This window comes from Fusarium falciforme, chromosome 10 (genome assembly GCF_026873545.1).
Source record: "Fusarium falciforme chromosome 10, complete sequence".
Classification (NCBI taxonomy): domain Eukaryota; kingdom Fungi; phylum Ascomycota; class Sordariomycetes; order Hypocreales; family Nectriaceae; genus Fusarium; species Fusarium falciforme.
In genome coordinates this window covers 502760-523443 of record NC_070553.1, presented here as the reverse complement: position 1 = coordinate 523443, position 20684 = coordinate 502760, and the positions used below count along the sequence as shown (strand labels likewise).

Sequence of the window (20684 nt, the reverse complement as noted above, 5' to 3'; positions counted from 1 at the left end):
ACCTTTGAGTCACTAGTCCGGCAAGTCCGCTTGACTACGACAGAAGCCTTTGCGAACCAAGATGTGCCGTTTGAGCAGATTGTGTCAACCCTTCTTCCTGGATCACGAGACACGTCAAGGAACCCGCTTGTGCAGGTCATGTTTGCCCTGCAATCACAGCAAGACCTCGGAAGAATCCAGCTGGAAGGTATGACTGACGAAGCCATGGAAACCCCGCTGTCAACGAGGCTCGACCTTGAGGTTCACCTCTTCCAGGAGGCTGGAAAGCTGAGCGGCAGCCTCTTGTACTCGACAGACCTCTTCGAGGTCGAGACGATTCGTGGAATCGTTGATGTGTTCCTGGAGATCCTACGCCGCGGCCTTGAGCAACCCAACCAGCGACTTATGGCCATGCCAATTACCGATGGCATCACAAAGCTACGAGACCATGGTCTCCTAACAGTGGCAAAACCAGCCTACGCTCGCGACTCGAGTGTCATAGATCTGTTCAGACAGCAGGTTGCCGCCGCACCGGATGCCATCGCTGTGTGGGATTCCTCCTCGACATTGACCTATGCCGACCTCGATGCGCAATCGAACAAGCTTGCCCACTGGCTGTGCCAGCGCAACATGGCCCCTGAGACCTTGGTACCTGTATTCGCGCCACGCTCATGCCTCACTATCGTCGCATTCCTCGGTGTTTTGAAGGCTAATCTGGCCTATCTACCCTTGGATGTCAATGCGCCTGCTGCTCGTATCGAGGCTATCCTGTCAGCAGTACCAGGCCACAAGCTGGTCCTGGTGCGGGCTGATGGACCCGAGCTTGGCCTGACGATGGCTGATACTGAACTGGTGTCGATCGACGAGGCACTTGCATCTAGTTCATCCGGTAACCATGAGCAGATCTCTGCGTCCGGCCCTTCTGCCACAAGTCTCGCCTACGTGATGTTCACGTCAGGGTCTACTGGGAAACCAAAGGGTGTCATGATCGACCACCGCTGCATCATTCGACTTGTCACGAACAGCGATGTTGTTGCCACTCTGCCTACGCCAGTCCGGATGGCGAACGTATCAAACCTTGCCTTCGACATCTCGGTACAAGAAATCTACACGGCGCTCCTAAACGGCGGCACCCTGGTCTGCTTGGACTATCTGACGCTGTTGGACAGCAAAAAGCTTTACAACGTTTTTGTGGAAGCACAGGTCAACGCCGCCATGTTCTCGCCGGTTCTCCTCAAGCAATGTCTTGGAAACATGCCCGCCATCATCAGCCGCCTAAATGTTCTCTTTAACGTTGGTGATAGGCTGGATGCCCACGATGCTGTGGCTGCATCGGGCCTGATCCAAGACGCCGTATACAACGCCTACGGTCCCACGGAGAACGGCATGCAGAGCACGATGTACAAGGTTGACGTCAATGAGCATTTTGTCAACGGCGTCCCGATCGGTCGATCCGTCACCAACTCTGGGGCTTACGTCATGGACGGCAATCAACAGCTCGTATCTCCCGGTGTGATGGGAGAAATTGTCGTTACCGGTGATGGTCTTGCCCGTGGCTATACAGACTCAGCCCTAGACAAGGACCGGTTTGTTCGCGTCACGATCGATGGTGAGGAAAACATCAAGGCATACCGAACCGGTGATCGAGTGCGCTACCGGCCCAAGGACTTTGAGATCGAGTTCTTCGGCCGCATGGATCAACAGGTGAAGATTCGTGGTCACCGCATTGAGCCAGCAGAAGTGGAACATGCACTGCTCGGCCACGACTTGGTTCATGATGCAGCTGTCGTGCTTCGAAAGCCAGAAAATCAAGAACCCGAGATGATTGCTTTCATCACCAGCCAGGAAGACGAGACCATGGAGCAACATGAGTCAAACAAGCAGGTCCAAGGCTGGGGAGAGCATTTCGACGGAAGCAGGTATGCTGATATCAAGGATCTCGACACTTCCACCTTTGGTCACGACTTTTTGGGATGGACATCCATGTATGACGGAGTCGACATTCCCGTCAACGAGATGAAAGAGTGGCTTGATGAAACCACGGCCTCTCTCCTAGATAACCGCCCACCTGGTCATATCCTCGAGATCGGAGCCGGAACTGGCATGATTCTATCTAACCTGGGCAAAGTCGACGGCCTGCAGAAGTACGTCGGTCTTGATCCGGCTCCCTCAGCCGCAATTTTTGTCAACGAAGCCGTCAAGTCTCTGCCAAGTCTAGCCGGCAAGGCCCGGGTACTTGTTGGAACTGCCCTGGATATCAGCTCTCTGGACAAGAATGAGATCCAACCTGAGCTTGTGGTTATCAACTCGGTGGCCCAGTACTTCCCCACATCAGAGTACTTGATCAAAGTGGTCAAGGCTGTTGTGGAAGTGCCCAGCGTCAAGCGTGTTTTCTTTGGCGACATCAGATCCCAGGCCCTCAACAGGGACTTCCTTGCTGCTCGCGCCGTTCGTGCGTTGGGTGACAATGCCAGCAAAGAGCAGATCCGAGAAAAGATTGCAGAGCTCGAAGAGAGCGAAGAAGAACTTCTCGTGGACCCAGCCTTCTTCGTGAGCTTGGGAAGCCAGCTGCCCAACATCAAGCACGTCGAGATCCTGCCCAAGCTGATGAAGGCCACCAACGAGCTGAGCTCGTACAGATACGCTGCCGTTCTACACATCAGCCACGATGAAGAGGAGCAGCTGCTCATACGGGACATCGATTCCACAGCATGGGTTGACTTTGCAGCAACGCAAAAGGACTCTCAAGGTCTGAGAAACCTTCTACAACAAAGACGAGAAGCTGTGATGATCGCGGTCGGGAACATCCCGTACAGCAAGACCATAGTGGAGCGCCACATTATGAACTCTCTTGACCAAGATCACGTCAGCTCGCTCGACGGGACATCCTGGATCTCAGATGCTCGATCAGCCGCTGCAATCTGCCCTTCATTCGACGCACTCACCCTCACGCAGTTGGCCAAGGAGGAGGGATTCCGGGTAGAGCTGAGCTGGGCGCGACAGGCATCCCAAAACGGCGCCCTCGATGCCGTTTTCCACCATCTTGCAGCAACCGATGCAAATTGCGAGCGCAGTCGTGTCCTGGTACACTTCCCTACCGACCATCAAGGTCGACAACTTCGAACCCTGACGAACCGGCCACTCCAGCGAGCTCAGAGCCGCCGTATCGAGTCACAGGTCTTCGAGGCACTGCAGACAGCACTGCCGGCTTACATGGTCCCATCGCGCATCATCGTGCTCCCGCAGATGCCGACCAACGCCAACGGCAAAGTGGACAGGAAACAGCTCGCTCGCCGTGCGCAGGTTGTGGCCAAGAGGAAGGCAGTATCAGCGCGCGTTGCGCCTCGTAATGACACCGAGATGGTTCTTTGCGAGGAGTACGCAGATATCCTAGGAACTGAAGTTGGCATCACGGATAATTTCTTCGACATGGGCGGGCATTCACTCATGGCTACGAAGCTCGCAGCCCGACTAAGCCGTCGACTAGATACCCGGGTTACCGTCAAGGAGGTGTTCGACAAACCCGTCCTGGCTGACCTCGCTGCTTCGATCGAACAGGGCTCGACTCCTCATCTGCCCATTGCCTCATCGGTGTATTCCGGACCGGTGGAGCAGTCGTACGCCCAAGGTCGCTTGTGGTTCTTGGCTCAGTTCAACCTCAACTCGACGTGGTACCACATGTCGCTGGCGATGAGGCTGCTCGGGCCGCTCAATATGGACGCGCTGGACGTGGCCTTGCGGGCGCTGGAGCAGCGACACGAGACGCTCCGCACAACCTTTGAGGCTCAAGACGACATCGGCGTCCAGGTCGTTCATGAGGCCGGAACGAAGAGGCTCCAGGTCCTTGATCTATCAGACAAGAACGAGAAGGAGCACATGGCTGCGCTGGAGAAAGAACAGATGAGGCCGTTCAGTCTTGCTTCAGAGCCAGGTTGGAGGGTTATCCTGCTCCGCCTTGGCCCAACGGAGTATATCCTCTCCCTCGTCATGCATCACATCATCTCGGACGGCTGGTCCGTTGACATCCTGAGACAGGAGCTCGGCCAATTCTATTCAGCCGCTTTACGTGGCAGGGATCCATTATCTCAGGTCAAGCCCCTCCCAATACAATATCGTGACTTTGCGGCTTGGCAGAAGGAAGCTGCCCAGGTCGCCGAGCATGAGAGGCAGCTCGCGTACTGGGAGAGTCAGTTAGCTGACAGTACTCCCGGTGAGCTTCTGACCGACTTTCCCCGCCCACAGGTCCTGAGTGGGAAGGCTGGTGTCATCCCCGTCACCATTGAGGGGCCGGTCTACGAGAGGCTCCTGAAGTTCTCCAAGGAGCGCCAGGTAACTCTGTTCTCGGTCCTATTAGCAGCGTTCCGGGCCACGCACTATCGTCTCACTGGTGCAGAGGATGCTACCATCGGTACCCCAATCGCAAATCGCAACCGGCCAGAACTCGAGCATATCATTGGATTCTTCGTCAACTCCCAATGCATGCGTCTTCTCCTCGATACCAGCAGCACATTCGAATCCCTTGTCCAGCATGTCCGGTCCGTGGCTACAGATGCCTATTCGAATCAGGATATCCCCTTTGAACGCATCGTCTCGGCACTTCTCCCCGGCTCGAGAGATGCCTCACGAAGCCCACTAATCCAGCTCATGTTTGCCTTGCACTCACAGCCAGATCTCGGGAACATTACCCTCGAAGGACTCGAGCATGAGCGCCTGCCAACAAGCGTCGCAACACGGTTCGACATGGAGTTCCACCTGTTCCAAGAGCCTAACAAGCTGAGCGGTTCAATACTCTTTGCCGATGAGCTCTTCCAGCCTGAAACAATCAACAGCGTCGTTACTGTGTTCCAGGAGATACTCCGACGCGGCCTCGACCAACCCCAAGTCTCCATTTCTACCATGCCCCTGACTGATGGGCTGATTGATCTCGAGAAACTGGGCTTGCTGGAGATCGAGAGCACCAACTTCCCTCGCGACTGCTCGGTTGTCGACGTCTTCCGACAGCAGGTGGCTGTCAATCCAGATGCGCCCGCTGTCGTGGATTCGGAGGCATCCATGAGCTATACCTCGCTAGATCAGAAGTCTGACCAGATTGCTGCCTGGTTACACGCTCAAGGCCTCCGCCCTGAGTCATTGATCTGTGTCATGGCGCCACGATCTTGCGAAACGATTGTCTCCTTATTCGGTATCTTGAAGGCTGGCTACGCCTACCTGCCTCTGGATGTGAATGCCCCTGCAGCTCGAATCCAATCGATCCTATCCGAGGTTGAAGGAAAAAGACTAGTACTGCTAGGATCAGGGACAGACATGCCTCAAAGCGACCGGATGGATGTTGAAACCGCCCGAATTCAGGACATCCTAACGAACACCAAGGTCGAGATTTCTGATCCCATCGGCAGGCCATTGGCAGCTAGCCTTGCCTATGTCATCTTCACATCCGGGTCAACTGGCCGTCCCAAGGGCGTGATGATCGAGCATCGCAGCATTCTGCGCCTTGTCAAGCAGTCCAATGTTACGTCTCGGCTGCCGCAGGATCTGCGCATGGCGCACATCTCCAACCTGGCCTTTGACGCGTCCATCTGGGAGATATTCACGGCAATTCTGAATGGCGGCGCCCTTATTTGCATTGACTACTTCACTCTGCTGGATAGTCATGCCCTTCGGACGACATTCGAAAAAGCCAGGGTCAATGCTACCCTATTCGCGCCGGCCTTGCTCAAGGAATGCCTCAATCACGCACCGACCTTGTTTGAGGGTCTCGAAGTGCTCTATATCGGTGGCGACCGACTCGATGCCACCGACGCAGCCAAGATACAAGCCCTTGTGAAGGGCACGGTCTACAACGCGTACGGGCCGACAGAGAACACAGTCATGAGCACCATCTACAGCCTCACGGATGAAGAGTCTTATGCCAACGGTGTGCCAATCGGAAATGCTGTGAGCAACTCTGGCGCTTACATCATGGACCAAGAGCAGCGCCTCGTTCCTCCCGGTGTTATGGGAGAGCTCGTTGTGAGCGGCGATGGCCTCGCCCGAGGCTACACCAACTCGATCCTCAATGCTGGTCGTTTCGTTGATATTGTCATCAACGATCAGAAAGCCCGCGCATACCGGACCGGAGATCGCACTCGTTGCCGACCCAAGGATGGTAGCATCGAGTTCTTCGGCCGTATGGATCAGCAAGTTAAAATCCGTGGTCATCGAGTTGAGCCGGCTGAGGTCGAGCAAGCCATGCTCGGCAACAAGGCTATCCGTGATGCAGCAGTTGTTGTTGTTCCGGCGGTGGATGGCCAGGAAACGGAGATGATCGGCTTTGTTTCCATGGCCAGCGACAGATCCAGCGAAGAGGAGGAGGAGGCCACCAACCAAGTGCAGGAGTGGGAAGACCACTTCGAAAGCACCGCCTACACTGGCATTGAGGCCATCGACCAGGCTACCCTTGGACGTGACTTTACTTCATGGACCTCGATGTACAACGGCAACCTGATTGACAAGACCGAAATGGAGGAGTGGCTTGACGATACAATGCAATCCCTCCTTGACAAGGAGGACCCAGGTCGTGTGCTTGAGATCGGAACAGGTACCGGCATGGTTCTATTCAATTTGCCCAAGGACGGTGGCCTCGAGAGCTATGTCGGTATAGAGCCTTCACGATCTGCAGTCTTGTTCGTCGAAAAAGCAGCCCAAGATTTCCCAGGTCTGCAAGGAAAGACGCAAATCCTTGTCGGCACAGCCGAGGACATCAAGCTGGTCAAGGACTTCCACCCTGACGTGGTTGTCATCAACTCGGTAGCCCAATATTTCCCGAGCCGGAACTACCTTGCACAGATAGCGAGCGAGCTGATCCACATGACCAGCGTCAGGACGATCTTCTTCGGAGATATGCGATCCTGGGCCACCAACAGGGATTTCCTCGTGTCCCGAGCCCTCTACACGCTAGGTGACAAGGCTACAAAGGATCAGATTCGCCGGGAGGTTGCCCGACTGGAGGAGAACGAAGATGAGTTGCTTGTTGACCCAGCATTCTTCACCTCTTTGACCAGCCAATGGCCCAGCAAGGTCAAGCATGTCGAGATCTTGCCGAAGCGGATGAGGACGAGCAATGAACTGAGCTCGTACCGATATGCTGCGGTGCTACACATCTGCAGGGATGGGGAGGGTAGGAACAGACATGACAGACGTGTCCACTCAGTGGAAGAGAACGCCTGGATCGACTTTGCGTCGTCTGGCATGGATCGGCACGCCCTCGTTCAGATGCTCGATGAACGCAGAGACGCCAAGGCTGTCGCCATCGGCAACATCCCTCACAGCAACACGATCAACGAGCGACACTTTACGACATCCCTGGACACCGAGGGAGAAGGCATTGCCGAAGATTCACTGGATGGATCCGCCTGGCAATCGGCTACGAAGGCAATGGCCGCGCGCTGTCCTTGCCTGTCCGTCACTGAACTGGTCGAGATCGGCCAAGCGGCAGGATTCAGGGTTGAGGTCAGCTGGGCTCGTCAGCGATCCCAGCATGGTGCACTGGACGTCGTCTTTCATCATCTTGAAGATGACAGAGCAGGCCGCGTCTTGATCAACTTCCCCACAGACTTCGAGCGTCTATCCCCTAGCACCAGCTTGACCAGTCGGCCGCTGCAGCGCATCCAGAACCGTCGGTTCGAGTCGCAGATCCGCGAACAGCTGCAGACGCTGCTGCCACCTTATATGGTTCCACCACGGATTCTAGTGTTGGAGCGGATGCCTCTCAACGCAAACGGCAAAGTCGACCGTAAGGAATTGGCAAGGAAGGCGAGGACCCTGCAAACCATCAAGCCTTCTGCCATGCGCGTGGCTCCTCGCAACGACATCGAAGCCATCTTGTGCGACGAGTTCCAGGCAGTTCTTGGTGTTGCAGTCGGAGTCATGGATAACTTTTTCGAGCTGGGCGGACACTCCCTAATGGCTACGAAACTGGCCGCCCGTCTCAGTCGCCGCTTCGACACCCGCATCTCTGTCAAGGACATCTTCAACCAACCAATCCTTCAAGATCTCGCGAACGTGGTCCAGACTGGCTCCGTTCCTCATGAAGCTATTCCATCCACGCCCTACTCTGGTCCCGTGGAGCAATCCTTCTCTCAGGGCCGTCTATGGTTCTTGGATCAGCTGAATCTCAATGCATCATGGTACCACATGCCGTTAGCGAGTCGCTTGCGAGGCCCGCTTCGGATCGAGGCGCTGCAGTCAGCCCTGGCAACGATTGAGGCGCGGCACGAATCCCTGCGCACCACATTCGAGGAGCAAGATGGTGTTCCCGTTCAGATTGTACACGCTGCGCGCAACAAGCACCTGAGAATCATTGACGTGTCGGGCACCGAGGATGCGTATCTCCCAGCATTGAAGCAGGAGCAAGACGCCGCATTCGACCTGACTGCTGAGCCAGGCTGGCGAGTAGCACTGTTGCGCCTAGGACCGGATGATCATGTCCTGTCCATCGTCATGCACCACATCATATCTGACGGATGGTCGGTTGATATCCTACGACAAGAACTTGGGCATCTCTACTCGAATGCCTCATCGCAGCCCGCTCCTCTTCCGATTCAATACCGAGACTTCGCCATCTGGCAGAAGCAGGAGAGTCAGATCGTTGAGCACCAGAAGCAGCTGAACTACTGGAAGAGACAACTGGTCAACTGCAAGCCGGCTGAGCTCCTAGCGGACTTCACTCGTCCGAAGGCGTTGTCTGGCGATGCTGATGTCATACCGATAGAGATTGACGACCAAGTATATCAGAACCTCCGCTCGTTTTGTCGCGCTCGGCAGGTCACCAGCTTTGTTGCACTCTTGGCAGCTTTCCGAGCTGCTCACTACCGCCTAACTGGGGCCGAAGATGCAACCGTCGGCTCTCCAATCGCCAACAGAAATCGACCTGAGCTTGAAGGCCTCATTGGATGCTTTGTCAACACCCAGTGTCTCCGAATCCCTGTCAAGAGTGAGGACACATTTGACACGTTGGTTGAACAGGCACGAGAAGCGGCGACCGAGGCCCAGGACAACCAAGATGTCCCGTTCGAGAGGATCGTTTCTTCCATGGTTGCTAGCTCGCGAGATACCTCGCGAAATCCACTCGTCCAGGTCATGTTTGCTGTGCACTCTCAGCACGACCTTGGTAACATTCGTCTAGAAGGTGTTGAGGGAGAGCCCGTTTCTATGGCAGCGTCCACACGCTTTGACGCGGAAATGCACCTATTCGAGGACCAAGGGATGCTCGGCGGCAACGTCGTCTTTTCCAAGGATCTGTTTGAATTCGAGACGATCCGCAGCGTCGTGGCCGTGTTCCAGGAGACCCTGAGGCGTGGCCTAGCCAATCCTCACGCAAATCTCGCAACGCTTCCTCTTACCGATGGATTGCCCAGTCTTCGAAGCCTGTGTCCTCAGGTCGATCAGCCTGACTACCCCCGAGATGCCTCCGTGATCGACGTTTTCAGAGAGCAGGTAGCATCGATGCCCAAGTCTATCGCCGTTATCGATGCTTCTTCGCAGCTCACCTACGCCGAGCTCGATGAGAGATCTAGCCAGCTCGCCACGTGGCTACGCCGACAAGATATAGTCCCTGAGGAGCTAGTCGGCGTCCTCGCTCCACGGTCTTGTGAAGCAATCATCGCTTTCCTCGGCATCCTCAAGGCGAATCTCGCTTATCTGCCACTTGACGTCAACGCACCCGCTGGTCGCATCGAGACAATCCTGTCATCTCTACCAGGAAACAGGCTTATCTTACTGGGATCAGATACTGAGGCGCTCAAGCTTCACGCAAATGGCGTTCGATTCACCCGGATCAGCGACGCCCTCGTCAAGAGCGGCAGCCCCCCTACCGAAGAACTTTCCACGCGGCCGACTGCACAAAGCCTTGCCTATGTCATGTTCACATCAGGCTCAACTGGCGTCCCGAAGGGTGTCATGGTAGAGCACCGAGGTATCGCACGTCTCGTGAAAAACAGCAACGTGGTCGCAAAGCAACCGGCAGCTGCTGCCATCGCTCATCTTTCGAACCTTGCTTTCGACGCCTCTACCTGGGAGATCTACGCTCCTCTCCTCAACGGTGGTACAGTCGTCTGCATTGATTACTACACCACGGTCGATATCAAAGCCCTCGAGGCGGCATTCAACCACCACCACATCCGCGGAGCAATGCTTCCACCGGCACTTCTGAAGCAGTGTTTGGTCTCTGCCCCTACTATGATCAGTTCTCTGGAGATACTTTTCGCCGCCGGCGATCGGTTGAGCAGTCAAGATGCCGTCCTGGCGCAACGTGCCGTTGGTTCGGGCCTTTACAACGCTTACGGCCCTACTGAGAACACGGTCCTGAGTACGATACACAATATCGGCGAGAATGAGGCATTTGCGAATGGCGTTCCCATTGGCAACGCTGTCAGTAACTCCGGTGCATTTATCATGGATCAAAATCAGCAGCAAGTCTCCGCCGGGGTGATGGGAGAGCTTGTTGTGACCGGAGATGGCCTTGCTCGTGGATACATAGATTCCAAGCTTGAGGTGGATCGATTTATCTACATTACCCTTGATGGGAACCAGGTCAGAGCTTACCGCACGGGCGATCGTGTCAGGTACCGACCTAAAGATGGACAAATCGAGTTCTTCGGTCGAATGGATCAGCAGATCAAGATCCGTGGTCATCGCATCGAGCCAGCAGAGGTGGAGCAGGCTCTCGCCCGTGATCCGGCCATCAGCGATTCGGCTGTCATCACTCAGCTCACGGGTGAAGAGGAGCCGGAGCTGGTGGCTTTCTTCTCATTGAAGGGGAATGCCAACGGCACCAACGGTGTCAACGGTGTGAGCGATCCAGACAAGATGGACGATGAGCAACATGCTCTGCTCATGGAGAGCAAGATCCGTCACAACCTACAGGCGCTGCTGCCCACTTACATGATCCCCTCGCGGATCATCCATGTCGATCAGCTACCGGTCAATGCCAACGGCAAGGTTGACCGCAACGAGCTTGCTGTTCGAGCACAGGCAACGCCAAGGACCAGTTCAGTATCAACCTACGTGGCCCCTCGCAACGATGTCGAAACTATCATCTGTGAGGAATTCGCAGATATCCTCAGCGTTCGAGTCGGAATCACAGATAACTTCTTCGACCTAGGTGGACACTCGCTTATTGCCACCAAGCTAGCCGCCCGCCTCAGCCGTCGACTAGATACTCGCGTGTCTGTCAGGGAGGTCTTTGACACTCCCGTGGTGGGTCAATTAGCGGCTTCTATCCAGCAAGGCTCGACCCCTCATGAAGCTATTCCGGCGTTATCACACTCGGAACCTGTGCAGCAGTCCTTTGCTCAAGGCCGTCTTTGGTTCCTGGACCGTTTCAACCTCAACGCTGCCTGGTACATCATGCCATTCGGCGTTCGTCTTCGCGGACCTCTGCGAGTCGATGCACTTCAGACTGCATTGAGGGCTCTCGAAGAACGGCACGAGTTGCTACGCACCACGTTCGAAGAACAGGATGGCGTTGGTATGCAAATCGTTCACCCGCCCCGAATAAGGGACATCTGCGTCATAGACATCTCTGGCGCAGATGATGATCTTGCGAAGCTGAAGGAGGAGCAGCAAGTTCCTTTCAATCTCTCTACTGACGTCGCTTGGAGGGTAGCACTCTTCAAGGCTGGAGATAACCACCACATCTTGTCCATCGTCATGCATCACATAATCTCAGATGGCTGGTCAGTTGACATCTTCCAGCAGGAGCTTGCCCAATTCTACTCGGCAGCTGTGCGAGGGCATGACCCCCTTTCCCAGGTCAACCCGCTCCCCATTCGCTACCGCGATTTTGCTGTCTGGCAGAGACAAGATAAGCAAGTTGCCGTTCACGAAAGCCAACTTCAGTACTGGACAGAGCAGCTCGCGGATAGCACGCCAGCCGAGATCCTAACTGACTTCAACCGGCCGAAGGTCTTGTCCGGCGAAGCTGGCACAGTCCCCATCGTGATCGAGGACGAGGTTTACGAGAAGCTCTCCCTCTTCTGCCGCAATCATCACGTCACCAGCTTCGTCGTACTTCTGGCTGCTTTCCGTGTTGCCCATTATCGCCTAACTGGGGCAGAGGATGCGACCATCGGCACGCCAATCGCGAACCGCAACCGCCCCGAGCTTGAGGACTTGATCGGTTTCTTTGTTAATACACAATGCATGAGAATCGCTCTCGAAGAGCACGACAACTTCCTGTCAGTGGTGCAAAGAGTTCGCTCAACAGCAGCCAGCGCCTTCGAAAACCAGGATGTGCCATTCGAGCGCCTTGTATCTGCACTTCTGCCCGGCTCCAGAGATGCCTCCCGGAATCCCCTCGTTCAACTCATGTTTGTCGTCCACTCCCAGCGAAATCTCGGTAAACTGCAGCTGGAGGGCTTGGAAGGCGAACCAACCCCGATCACCACGACGACCCGCTTCGATGTTGAGTTCCACCTCTTCGAACAAGACAAGGGCCTCGCCGGAAATGTCATCTTCGCAGCAGACTTGTTCGAGGCTGCCACTATCCGCAGCGTTGTTGACGTCTTCCACGAGATCCTCCGTCGTGGTCTCGACCAGCCAGACATCGCAATTTCCACCATGCCACTTGTCGATGGCCTGGCGGCGCTCAACAGCCGTGACTTGCCCGCAGCTGAGGACATCGAACCTGACTTCGCCGCCGAGGCCTCGGTGGTTGATATCTTCCAGGCACAAGTGGTCGCTAACCCAGATGCCCTGGCTGTGACCGACACATCCACAAAGCTGACCTATGCGGAGCTGGATCAACAATCCGACCATGTCGCGGCTTGGCTGTCCAAACAGAAGCTACCAGCAGAGAGCATGGTTGTTGTTCTTGCGCCACGATCCTCCGAGACCATCGTAGCGTGCATTGGCATCCTCAAAGCGAACCTCGCATATCTCCCCATGGATTTCAACGTCCCCGAAGCCCGCCGCCAAGCAACCCTTTCGGAGATTTCAGGGGAGAAGTTCGTCTTGCTTGGAGCAGGAGTGCCTATTCCTGATAACAAGACAGCTGATGTCAGGATGGTCCTCATCAGCGATATCATCGCCACCAAGACGGACAAGTCCTACTTACCCAGCACTCGGCCATCTACATCAAGCCTTGCCTATGTCATCTTCACATCAGGCTCGACAGGCCGACCAAAGGGTGTCATGGTCGAGCATCGGGGTGTTCTTTCTTTGGTGAAGCAGAACGCTTCAAGAATACCACAGAGTCTGCGGATGGCACATGTTTCCAATCTCGCCTTCGATGCTTCCGTGTGGGAGATATTCACCACGCTGCTGAATGGAGGAACGCTTTTCTGCATCAGCTACTTTACTGTCCTGGACAGCAAAGCACTTTGTGACGCCTTCACCGATCATCGCATCAACATGGCCCTACTCCCACCGGCCTTGCTCAAGCAATGTCTTGCAGACGCGCCATCTGTCCTGAGTTCCCTCGAGGCTCTATACATTGGAGGCGACCGCCTTGATGGAGCTGATGCAGCCAAGGTCAAGGACCTCGTCAAAGGCAAGGCCTACAATGCCTACGGTCCCACCGAGAATTCCGTCATGAGCACGATCTATACCATCGAGCACGAGACTTTTGCGAATGGCGTCCCCATCGGCACATCTCTAGGCCCCAAGTGCAGAGCCTACATCATGGACCAGGATCAGCAGCTCGTACCAGCAGGTGTAATGGGAGAGCTTGTCGTTGCCGGCGATGGTCTCGCACGGGGGTATACCGATCCATCACTGAACACTGGCCGGTTCATCCACATCACGATCGATGGCAGACAAGTTCGGGCATACCGGACCGGCGATCGAGTCAGATACCGGCCCAGGGACTACCAAATCGAGTTCTTTGGCCGTTTAGACCAGCAGATCAAGATCCGCGGTCATCGCATCGAGCCAGCTGAAGTGGAGCAGGCTCTTCTCAGCGACTCATCGATCAACGATGCCGTTGTTGTGTCGGCGCAAAACAAGGAGGGACTCGAAATGGTTGGCTACATCACGGCCCAGGCTGCACAATCCGTCGACAAGGAGGAAGCCAACAACAAGGTGCAGGAGTGGGAGGCTCATTTCGACTCGACTGCATATGCCAACATTGGGGCTATTGATCGCGATGCCCTCGGACAGGACTTCTTATCCTGGACATCCATGTACGACGGCTCATTGATTCCCCGGGAAGAGATGCAGGAATGGCTCAGCGACACTATGCACTCACTCCTCGACAACCAGCCACCCGGAAGAGTGCTCGAGATCGGAACTGGTACCGGTATGGTGCTTTTCAATCTCGGCAGGGTTGAGGGACTACAGAGCTATGCCGGTCTTGAGCCCTCGCGCTCCGTCACTGCCTGGGTTAACAAGGCAATCGAAACTTTCCCAAGCCTGGCAGGAAGCGCCCGAGTCCACGTTGGAACCGCTGAGGATGTCAGCTCCATCAATGGACTGCGTGCCGATCTCGTTGTGATCAACTCGGTCGCCCAATACTTCCCAAGTCGAGAATATCTCGCTGAGCTGACGGCCAACTTGATTCGGCTGCCCGGCGTCAAGCGTATTTTCTTCGGCGACATGAGAACCTATGCCACCAATAAGGACTTCTTGGTGGCACGAGCAGTCCATACCCTAGGGTCCAATGCATCTAAGGCCATGGTTCGACAACAAGTGGCCAAGCTTGAAGATGACGAGGAAGAGTTGCTTGTTGACCCTGCCTTTTTCACCAGCCTGAACGACCAGTTCCCTGACGAAATCAAGCACGTCGAGATTCTGCCAAAGAGGATGGCCGCGACCAACGAACTCAGCTCTTACCGATATGCTGCTGTCATTCATGTGGGAGGCCACGAGATGCTGAATGGGGAGGATGAGGATAAGCAATGGGCTGTCAAGGATATCGATCCGAAGGCCTGGGTGGACTTCGCCGGCACGAGGATGGACCGTCAGGCTCTCTTGCAGCTCCTCCAGGACCGCCAACGTGGCGATGACGTTGTTGCCGTCAGTAACATCCCATACAGCAAGACCATCATGGAGCGCCATCTGTCTCAGTCACTTGACGATGACGAGGACGGCACTTCAGATGCAGACGGAACGGCCTGGATATCGGCAACTCAATTACGGGCGAAGGAATGCCCTGCTCTCTCTGTGGCCGACCTGATTGAGATTGGTAAGGGGATCGGCTTCCAAGTTGAGACCAGCTGGGCTCGACAACACTCCCAGCGCGGCGGACTCGATGCTGTTTTCCACCGATTCGAAAAACCAAGACACTCGGGTCATGTCATCTTCAGGTTCCCAACTGAACACAAGGGCCGGTCTCCGAGCAGTCTCACGAATCGCCCGCTACACCTGGTTCAGAGCCGTCGGCTGGAGGCAAAGGTCCGCGAGCGGCTGCAATCGCTACTTCCATCGTACATGATTCCCTCTCGGATCATGTTGCTCGATCAGATGCCTCTCACGTCCAACGGCAAGGTGGATCGCAAGAAGCTCGCTCGACAAGCCCGGGTCATCCCAACAATTGCCGCAAGCACGTTGGACTTTGTGGCGCCACGCACGGAAATCGAGGTCGTCCTCTGCGAAGAATTTACCGATCTACTAGGCGTCAAGGTCGGTATTACAGACAACTTCTTCGAGTTGGGCGGCCATTCGCTGCTGGCCACGAAACTGAGCGCACGTCTAAGTCGCAGACTGGACGCCGGTGTCACTGTGAAGCAGGTCTTTGACCAGCCAGTACTTGCTGATCTTGCTGCTTCTATTCGTCAAGGCTCGTCCCGTCACAGGCCTATCCCGTCTTTACCCTACGAAGGGCCCGTGGAGCAGTCCTTTGCTCAGGGGCGCCTGTGGTTCCTCGACCAGTTCAACATCGATGCCTTGTGGTATCTTATGCCACTTGCACTTCGCATCCGCGGGCCGCTGCAAGTTGACGCCCTCGCTGCTGCCCTGGTGGCGCTTGAAGAGCGTCATGAATCTCTGCGCACAACGTTTGAGGAACGAGACGGAGTCGGCATCCAAGTGGTGCAACCCCTCCGCGTGACCAAGGATATCCGGATCATCGACGTGTCCGGCATGCGGGACAACGACGCCTACCTCGAGCCATTGCAGAAGGAACAGCAGACTCCTTTCGACCTTGCTTCAGAGCCTGGCTGGAGGGTAGCGCTGCTGAAACTTGGAAAGGATGACCACATCCTCTCTATTGTCATGCACCACATCATCTCCGACGGGTGGTCTACTGAAGTCTTGCAAAAGGAACTCAGTCAATTCTACTCAGCAGCGAAATCCGGGAAAGCCCCCTTATCGCAGGTTGCCCCGCTTCCTATCCAGTATCGCGATTTTGCTGTCTGGCAGAGACAAGAGGAACAGGTCGCCGAGAGTCAAAGGCAGCTCGACTACTGGAAGAAGCAGCTTGCGGACAGCAGCCCGGCCGAGCTCTTGGCCGACTACACCAGGCCGAACGTACTGTCTGGAGAGGCAGGCAGCGTGTCCTTCGTCATCAACGATTCAGTTTACAAGAACCTCCTCTCCTTCTGCCGGTCTCGCCAAGTAACAACCTTTGCGACTCTACTGGCAGCGTTCCGCGCCGCTCACTATCGAATGACCGGGTCAGACGACGCAACCATCGGCACGCCAATTGCCAATCGCAACAGGCCTGAGCTTGAAAACTTGATCGGCTGCTTCGTCAATACCCAGTGCATGCGCATCACCATCGGCGACGATGAGACATTTGAATCACTGGTACAGCAGGTACGGTCTACCACCGCGACAGCCTTCGAGAATCAAGACGTTCCGTTTGAACGAATCGTTTCCGCCCTCAGCGCCGGGTCCAGGGATACGTCCCGAAACCCCCTGGTACAGCTGCTCTTTGCGGTTCATTCTCAACAAGGCCTAGGCAGGATCCAGCTCGACGGCGTAGTCGATGAGCCGGTTCCGTCGACCGCTTCGACTCGGTTCGATCTCGAATTCCACGCCTTCCAAGGGGCCGACCGGCTCAATGGAAGCGTCATGTTTGCCACGGACCTGTTCCAGCCCGAGACCATCCAAGGCTTCGTTGCGGTTGTCGAAGAGGTCCTACAGCGTGGCCTGGAACAGCCACAGAGCCCCATCGCAACCATGCCGCTGGCCGAAGGCATCGCCCAGCTCCGAGATGCCGGCGCGCTGCAGACGCCAAAGTCCGATTACCCTCGCAACGCGTCACTCGTCGATGTCTTCCAGCAGCAGGCTGCTGCCAGCTCGTCAGCTGTCGCCGTCACTGACTCGACCTCCAAGCTGACGTATGCCGAGCTGGATCGACTCTCCGACCAAGCTGCTTCCTATCTGCGTCGGCAGCAACTCCCGGCGGAGACGATGGTGGCCGTTCTCGCACCACGCTCGTGCGAGACCATCATCGCGTTCCTGGCTATTCTAAAAGCAAACCTTGCCTACATGCCTCTCGACGTCAACACGCCTTCTGCTCGCATGGAAGCCATCCTATCGTCCGTCCCAGGGCGTAGTAGGCTCATCTTGGTCGGCTCGGGTGTCCGCCATGCTGATGTCAAAGTACCCAACGCAAAGACGATGCTGATCAGCGACGTGGTTACCGGAACTGATGCTATTGGCACTCCCGAACCTCCGGTTGTCCGACCCGGTGCCACAAGTCTCGCATATGTCATCTTCACCTCAGGGTCAACGGGCAAGCCAAAGGGTGTCAAGGTGGAGCACCGTGCCATCATGCGCCTTGTGAAGGGCAGCAACGTCGTGGCTCACATGCCACCGGCGACACGGATGGCCCACCTCACGAACATCGCATTCGACGTTTCACTGTTCGAGATGTGCGCAACGCTCCTCAACGGCGGAACTCTAGTCTGCATTGACTACCTGACCCTTCTTGACATGACCATGCTCCGCGAGACCTTTGAGCGTGAGCAGGTTCGCGCAGCCATCTTCCCGCCAGCACTCCTGCAACAGTGCTTGATCAACATGCCCGATGCGATCGGCATGTTGGAGGCTGTTTACGTTGCCGGTGATCGCTTCCACTCCCGCGACGCCCACGCAACCCAAGCGCTGGCCGGGCCTCGTGTGTACAACGCGTATGGCCCAACTGAGAACGCAATCCTTAGCACGATATATAACATCGATAAGCACGACCCGTATGTAAACGGTGTTCCTATCGGTAGCGCTGTCAGCAATTCAGGGGCCTACGTCATGGATCGCAATCAGCAGCTTCTCCCTCCCGGTGTGATGGGGGAGCTGGTTGTTACAGGAGAGGGTATAGCTCGCGGCTATACCGACTCAAGTCTCGATACGGACCGCTTCGTCACCGTCACCATCGATGGCCAGCGCCAGAGAGCGTACCGCACGGGTGACCGGGTGCGATATCGACCAAAGGGATTCCAGATCGAGTTCTTCGGCCGCCTGGACCAGCAGGCCAAGATTCGCGGCCACCGTGTTGAACTGGGCGAGGTCGAACATGCTCTGCTCAGCCAGAAGTCAGTCACTGATGCAGCTGTCGTGCTCCGCACCATGGAAGAGCAAGACCCGCAGCTGGTTGCCTTTGTGACTACTGATCACAAATATCGCTCGGGTTCGAGCAACGAAGAGGAGGAGGATCCGTACGCCACACAAGCAGCAAGCGATATGCGCAAGCGACTCCAGTCGCTTCTGCCATACTACATGGTCCCGTCCCGGGTCACGATACTCAGGCAAATGCCCCTCAACGTCAACGGCAAGGTTGACCGAAAAGACCTCGCTCGGCGGGCCCAGATTACTCCGGCAGCAAGCAGCTCGGGCCCCGTGCATGTGGCTCCTCGCAACGAGACCGAGGCAGCAATCTGCGACGAGTTCGAGACCATACTCGGAACCAAGGTGGGAATCACGGACAACTTCTTCGAACTGGGCGGGCACTCACTCATGGCCACCAAACTCGCTGCTCGGCTCAGCCGCCGGATGGGCCTTCGCATATCCGTCAAGGATCTGTTTGATGATCCTGTTCCTGTTTCTCTCGCCGGCAAGCTGGAACAGCAGCAGAGGTTCTCGGAAGAAGATGATGAAAGCTCGGCAGTTGGCATTGTCCCCTTCCAACTCCTCCCCACGGAAATGTCGAGAGACATCATCCAGCGTGATGTTGTACCTCAGATTGAGAACGGTCACAGCACACCCCTGGACATGTATCCAGCCACGCAGACGCAGATCTTCTTCCTGCATGACAAAGCAACGGGACACCCACCCACGCCGCCACTGTTCTCCTTGGACTTCCCCGAGAACGCCGACTGCCGTCGTCTGGCAAGCGCCTGCGCCGCTCTCGTCCAACACTTTGACATATTCAGAACCGTGTTCGTGTCAAGAGGCGGCCGCTTCTACCAAGTTGTTCTTGCTCATCTCGATGTACCTGTCGAGGTCATTGAGACCGAGCAAGAGTTGGACGAGGCTGCCCTCGCGCTGCATGAAGCAGACAAGCAGCAGCCCCTGCGTCTGGGACTTGCGATGCTGCGGATCGCCATCCTCAAGAGACCGGGAGCCAAGGTGCGACTTGTTCTCCGAATGTCCCATGCCCTGTACGACGGCCTGAGTCTTGAACACATCGTCAACGCTCTGCATGCCTTGTACAGCGGTAAGCACCTTGCGCAAGCGCCCAAGTTTGGTCTCTACATGCAGCACATGGCTAGCCGACGTGCGGAGGGCTACAATTTCTGGCGATCAATTCTTCAGGGCTCTTCAATGACATCGCTTAAGCGCTCTGCCGGCGCCCTCGAGGCCATGACGCCGTCCGCCGCCGGTACATGGCAGACGTCAAAGTCCATCAGGATCCCTCCTTCGGCACTCAAGAACGGCATTACGCAGGCGACCCTCTTCACCACCGCCGTCTCTCTCCTTCTCGCCAAGCATACCAAGTCGAGGGACGTCGTCTTCGGCCGCGTCGTATCTGGACGACAGGATCTATCCGCAAACTGTCAAGACATGGTGGGACCTTGCATCAACGAGGTGCCAGTGCGCGTCCGGATCGACGAGGGCGACGGCATGGATGGTCTGCTGCGCGCCATTCAGGACCAGTACACCAGCAGCTTCCGGCACGAGACTCTGGGCTTCCAAGAAGTGAAGGAGAACTGCACGGATTGGCCTGATGCGACCAACGAGTTCGGCTGCTGCATTGCCTTCCAGAACCTCAACCTGCATCCCGAGGCCGAGGTTGAAGGGCAGCAGATTCGCCTGGAGGGTTTGCCAGCAAAGCCAGCACAGGATCAAGCACGCCAGGCCAATGGTCATGGCACGAACGGCACGAACGGCAAGAATGGCAAGAATGGCACTATTGATACCCATGCCAACGGTACCAATGGCAGCAACGGCGTCAATAGTCTCGACAGCAACGTGGTTTCAGCCGCTGGCGATCAACCTCCTGTTCACGATCTGGACATTGTTGGCATGCCGGAGCCCAACGGCAGCGTCATGATTGGCATTGGTGCGAGCCGGCAGATCTTTGGAGACAAGGTCGTGGGCAGAATGCTCAATGACCTTTGCGAGACAATGCTCGCTTTGAGCAGAACATAGCAGTTTTTCCAGCAAGATTGACTGGTTGGATGGACAAGATTCTCTTTCAAATTCCGCCGATGTTGACATGAGGCAACAGGAGGACTACTGGCTTCTCATGTTTTTGCTTTCTTTTTTCCTTTCATCTTTACTTAATGCGCAATGTCTGTTTTTCCTCTAGAATTCTTTTATTCCATAGTTGCTCTTGATTAATTTTG

The 20684-nt window shown here is 55.9% G+C and overlaps 1 protein-coding gene across 1 annotated transcript in view; it reads left to right on the top strand.

Annotated features, from left to right (window-relative positions):
* NCS54_01208500 (Cyclosporine synthetase) overlaps positions 1 to 20487 on the top strand; it is a gene marked incomplete at both ends in the record, with an annotated part of 45834 nt that extends 25347 nt beyond the window's left edge. The window contains 2 exons of the mRNA XM_053157334.1: positions 17 to 11485; positions 11534 to 20487. Coding sequence (XP_053013309.1) covers positions 17 to 11485; positions 11534 to 20487 — 20423 coding nt within the window. The remainder of the gene's footprint in view (positions 1 to 16; positions 11486 to 11533) is intronic.
* Between the last annotated feature and the right edge of the window lie 197 nt (positions 20488 to 20684).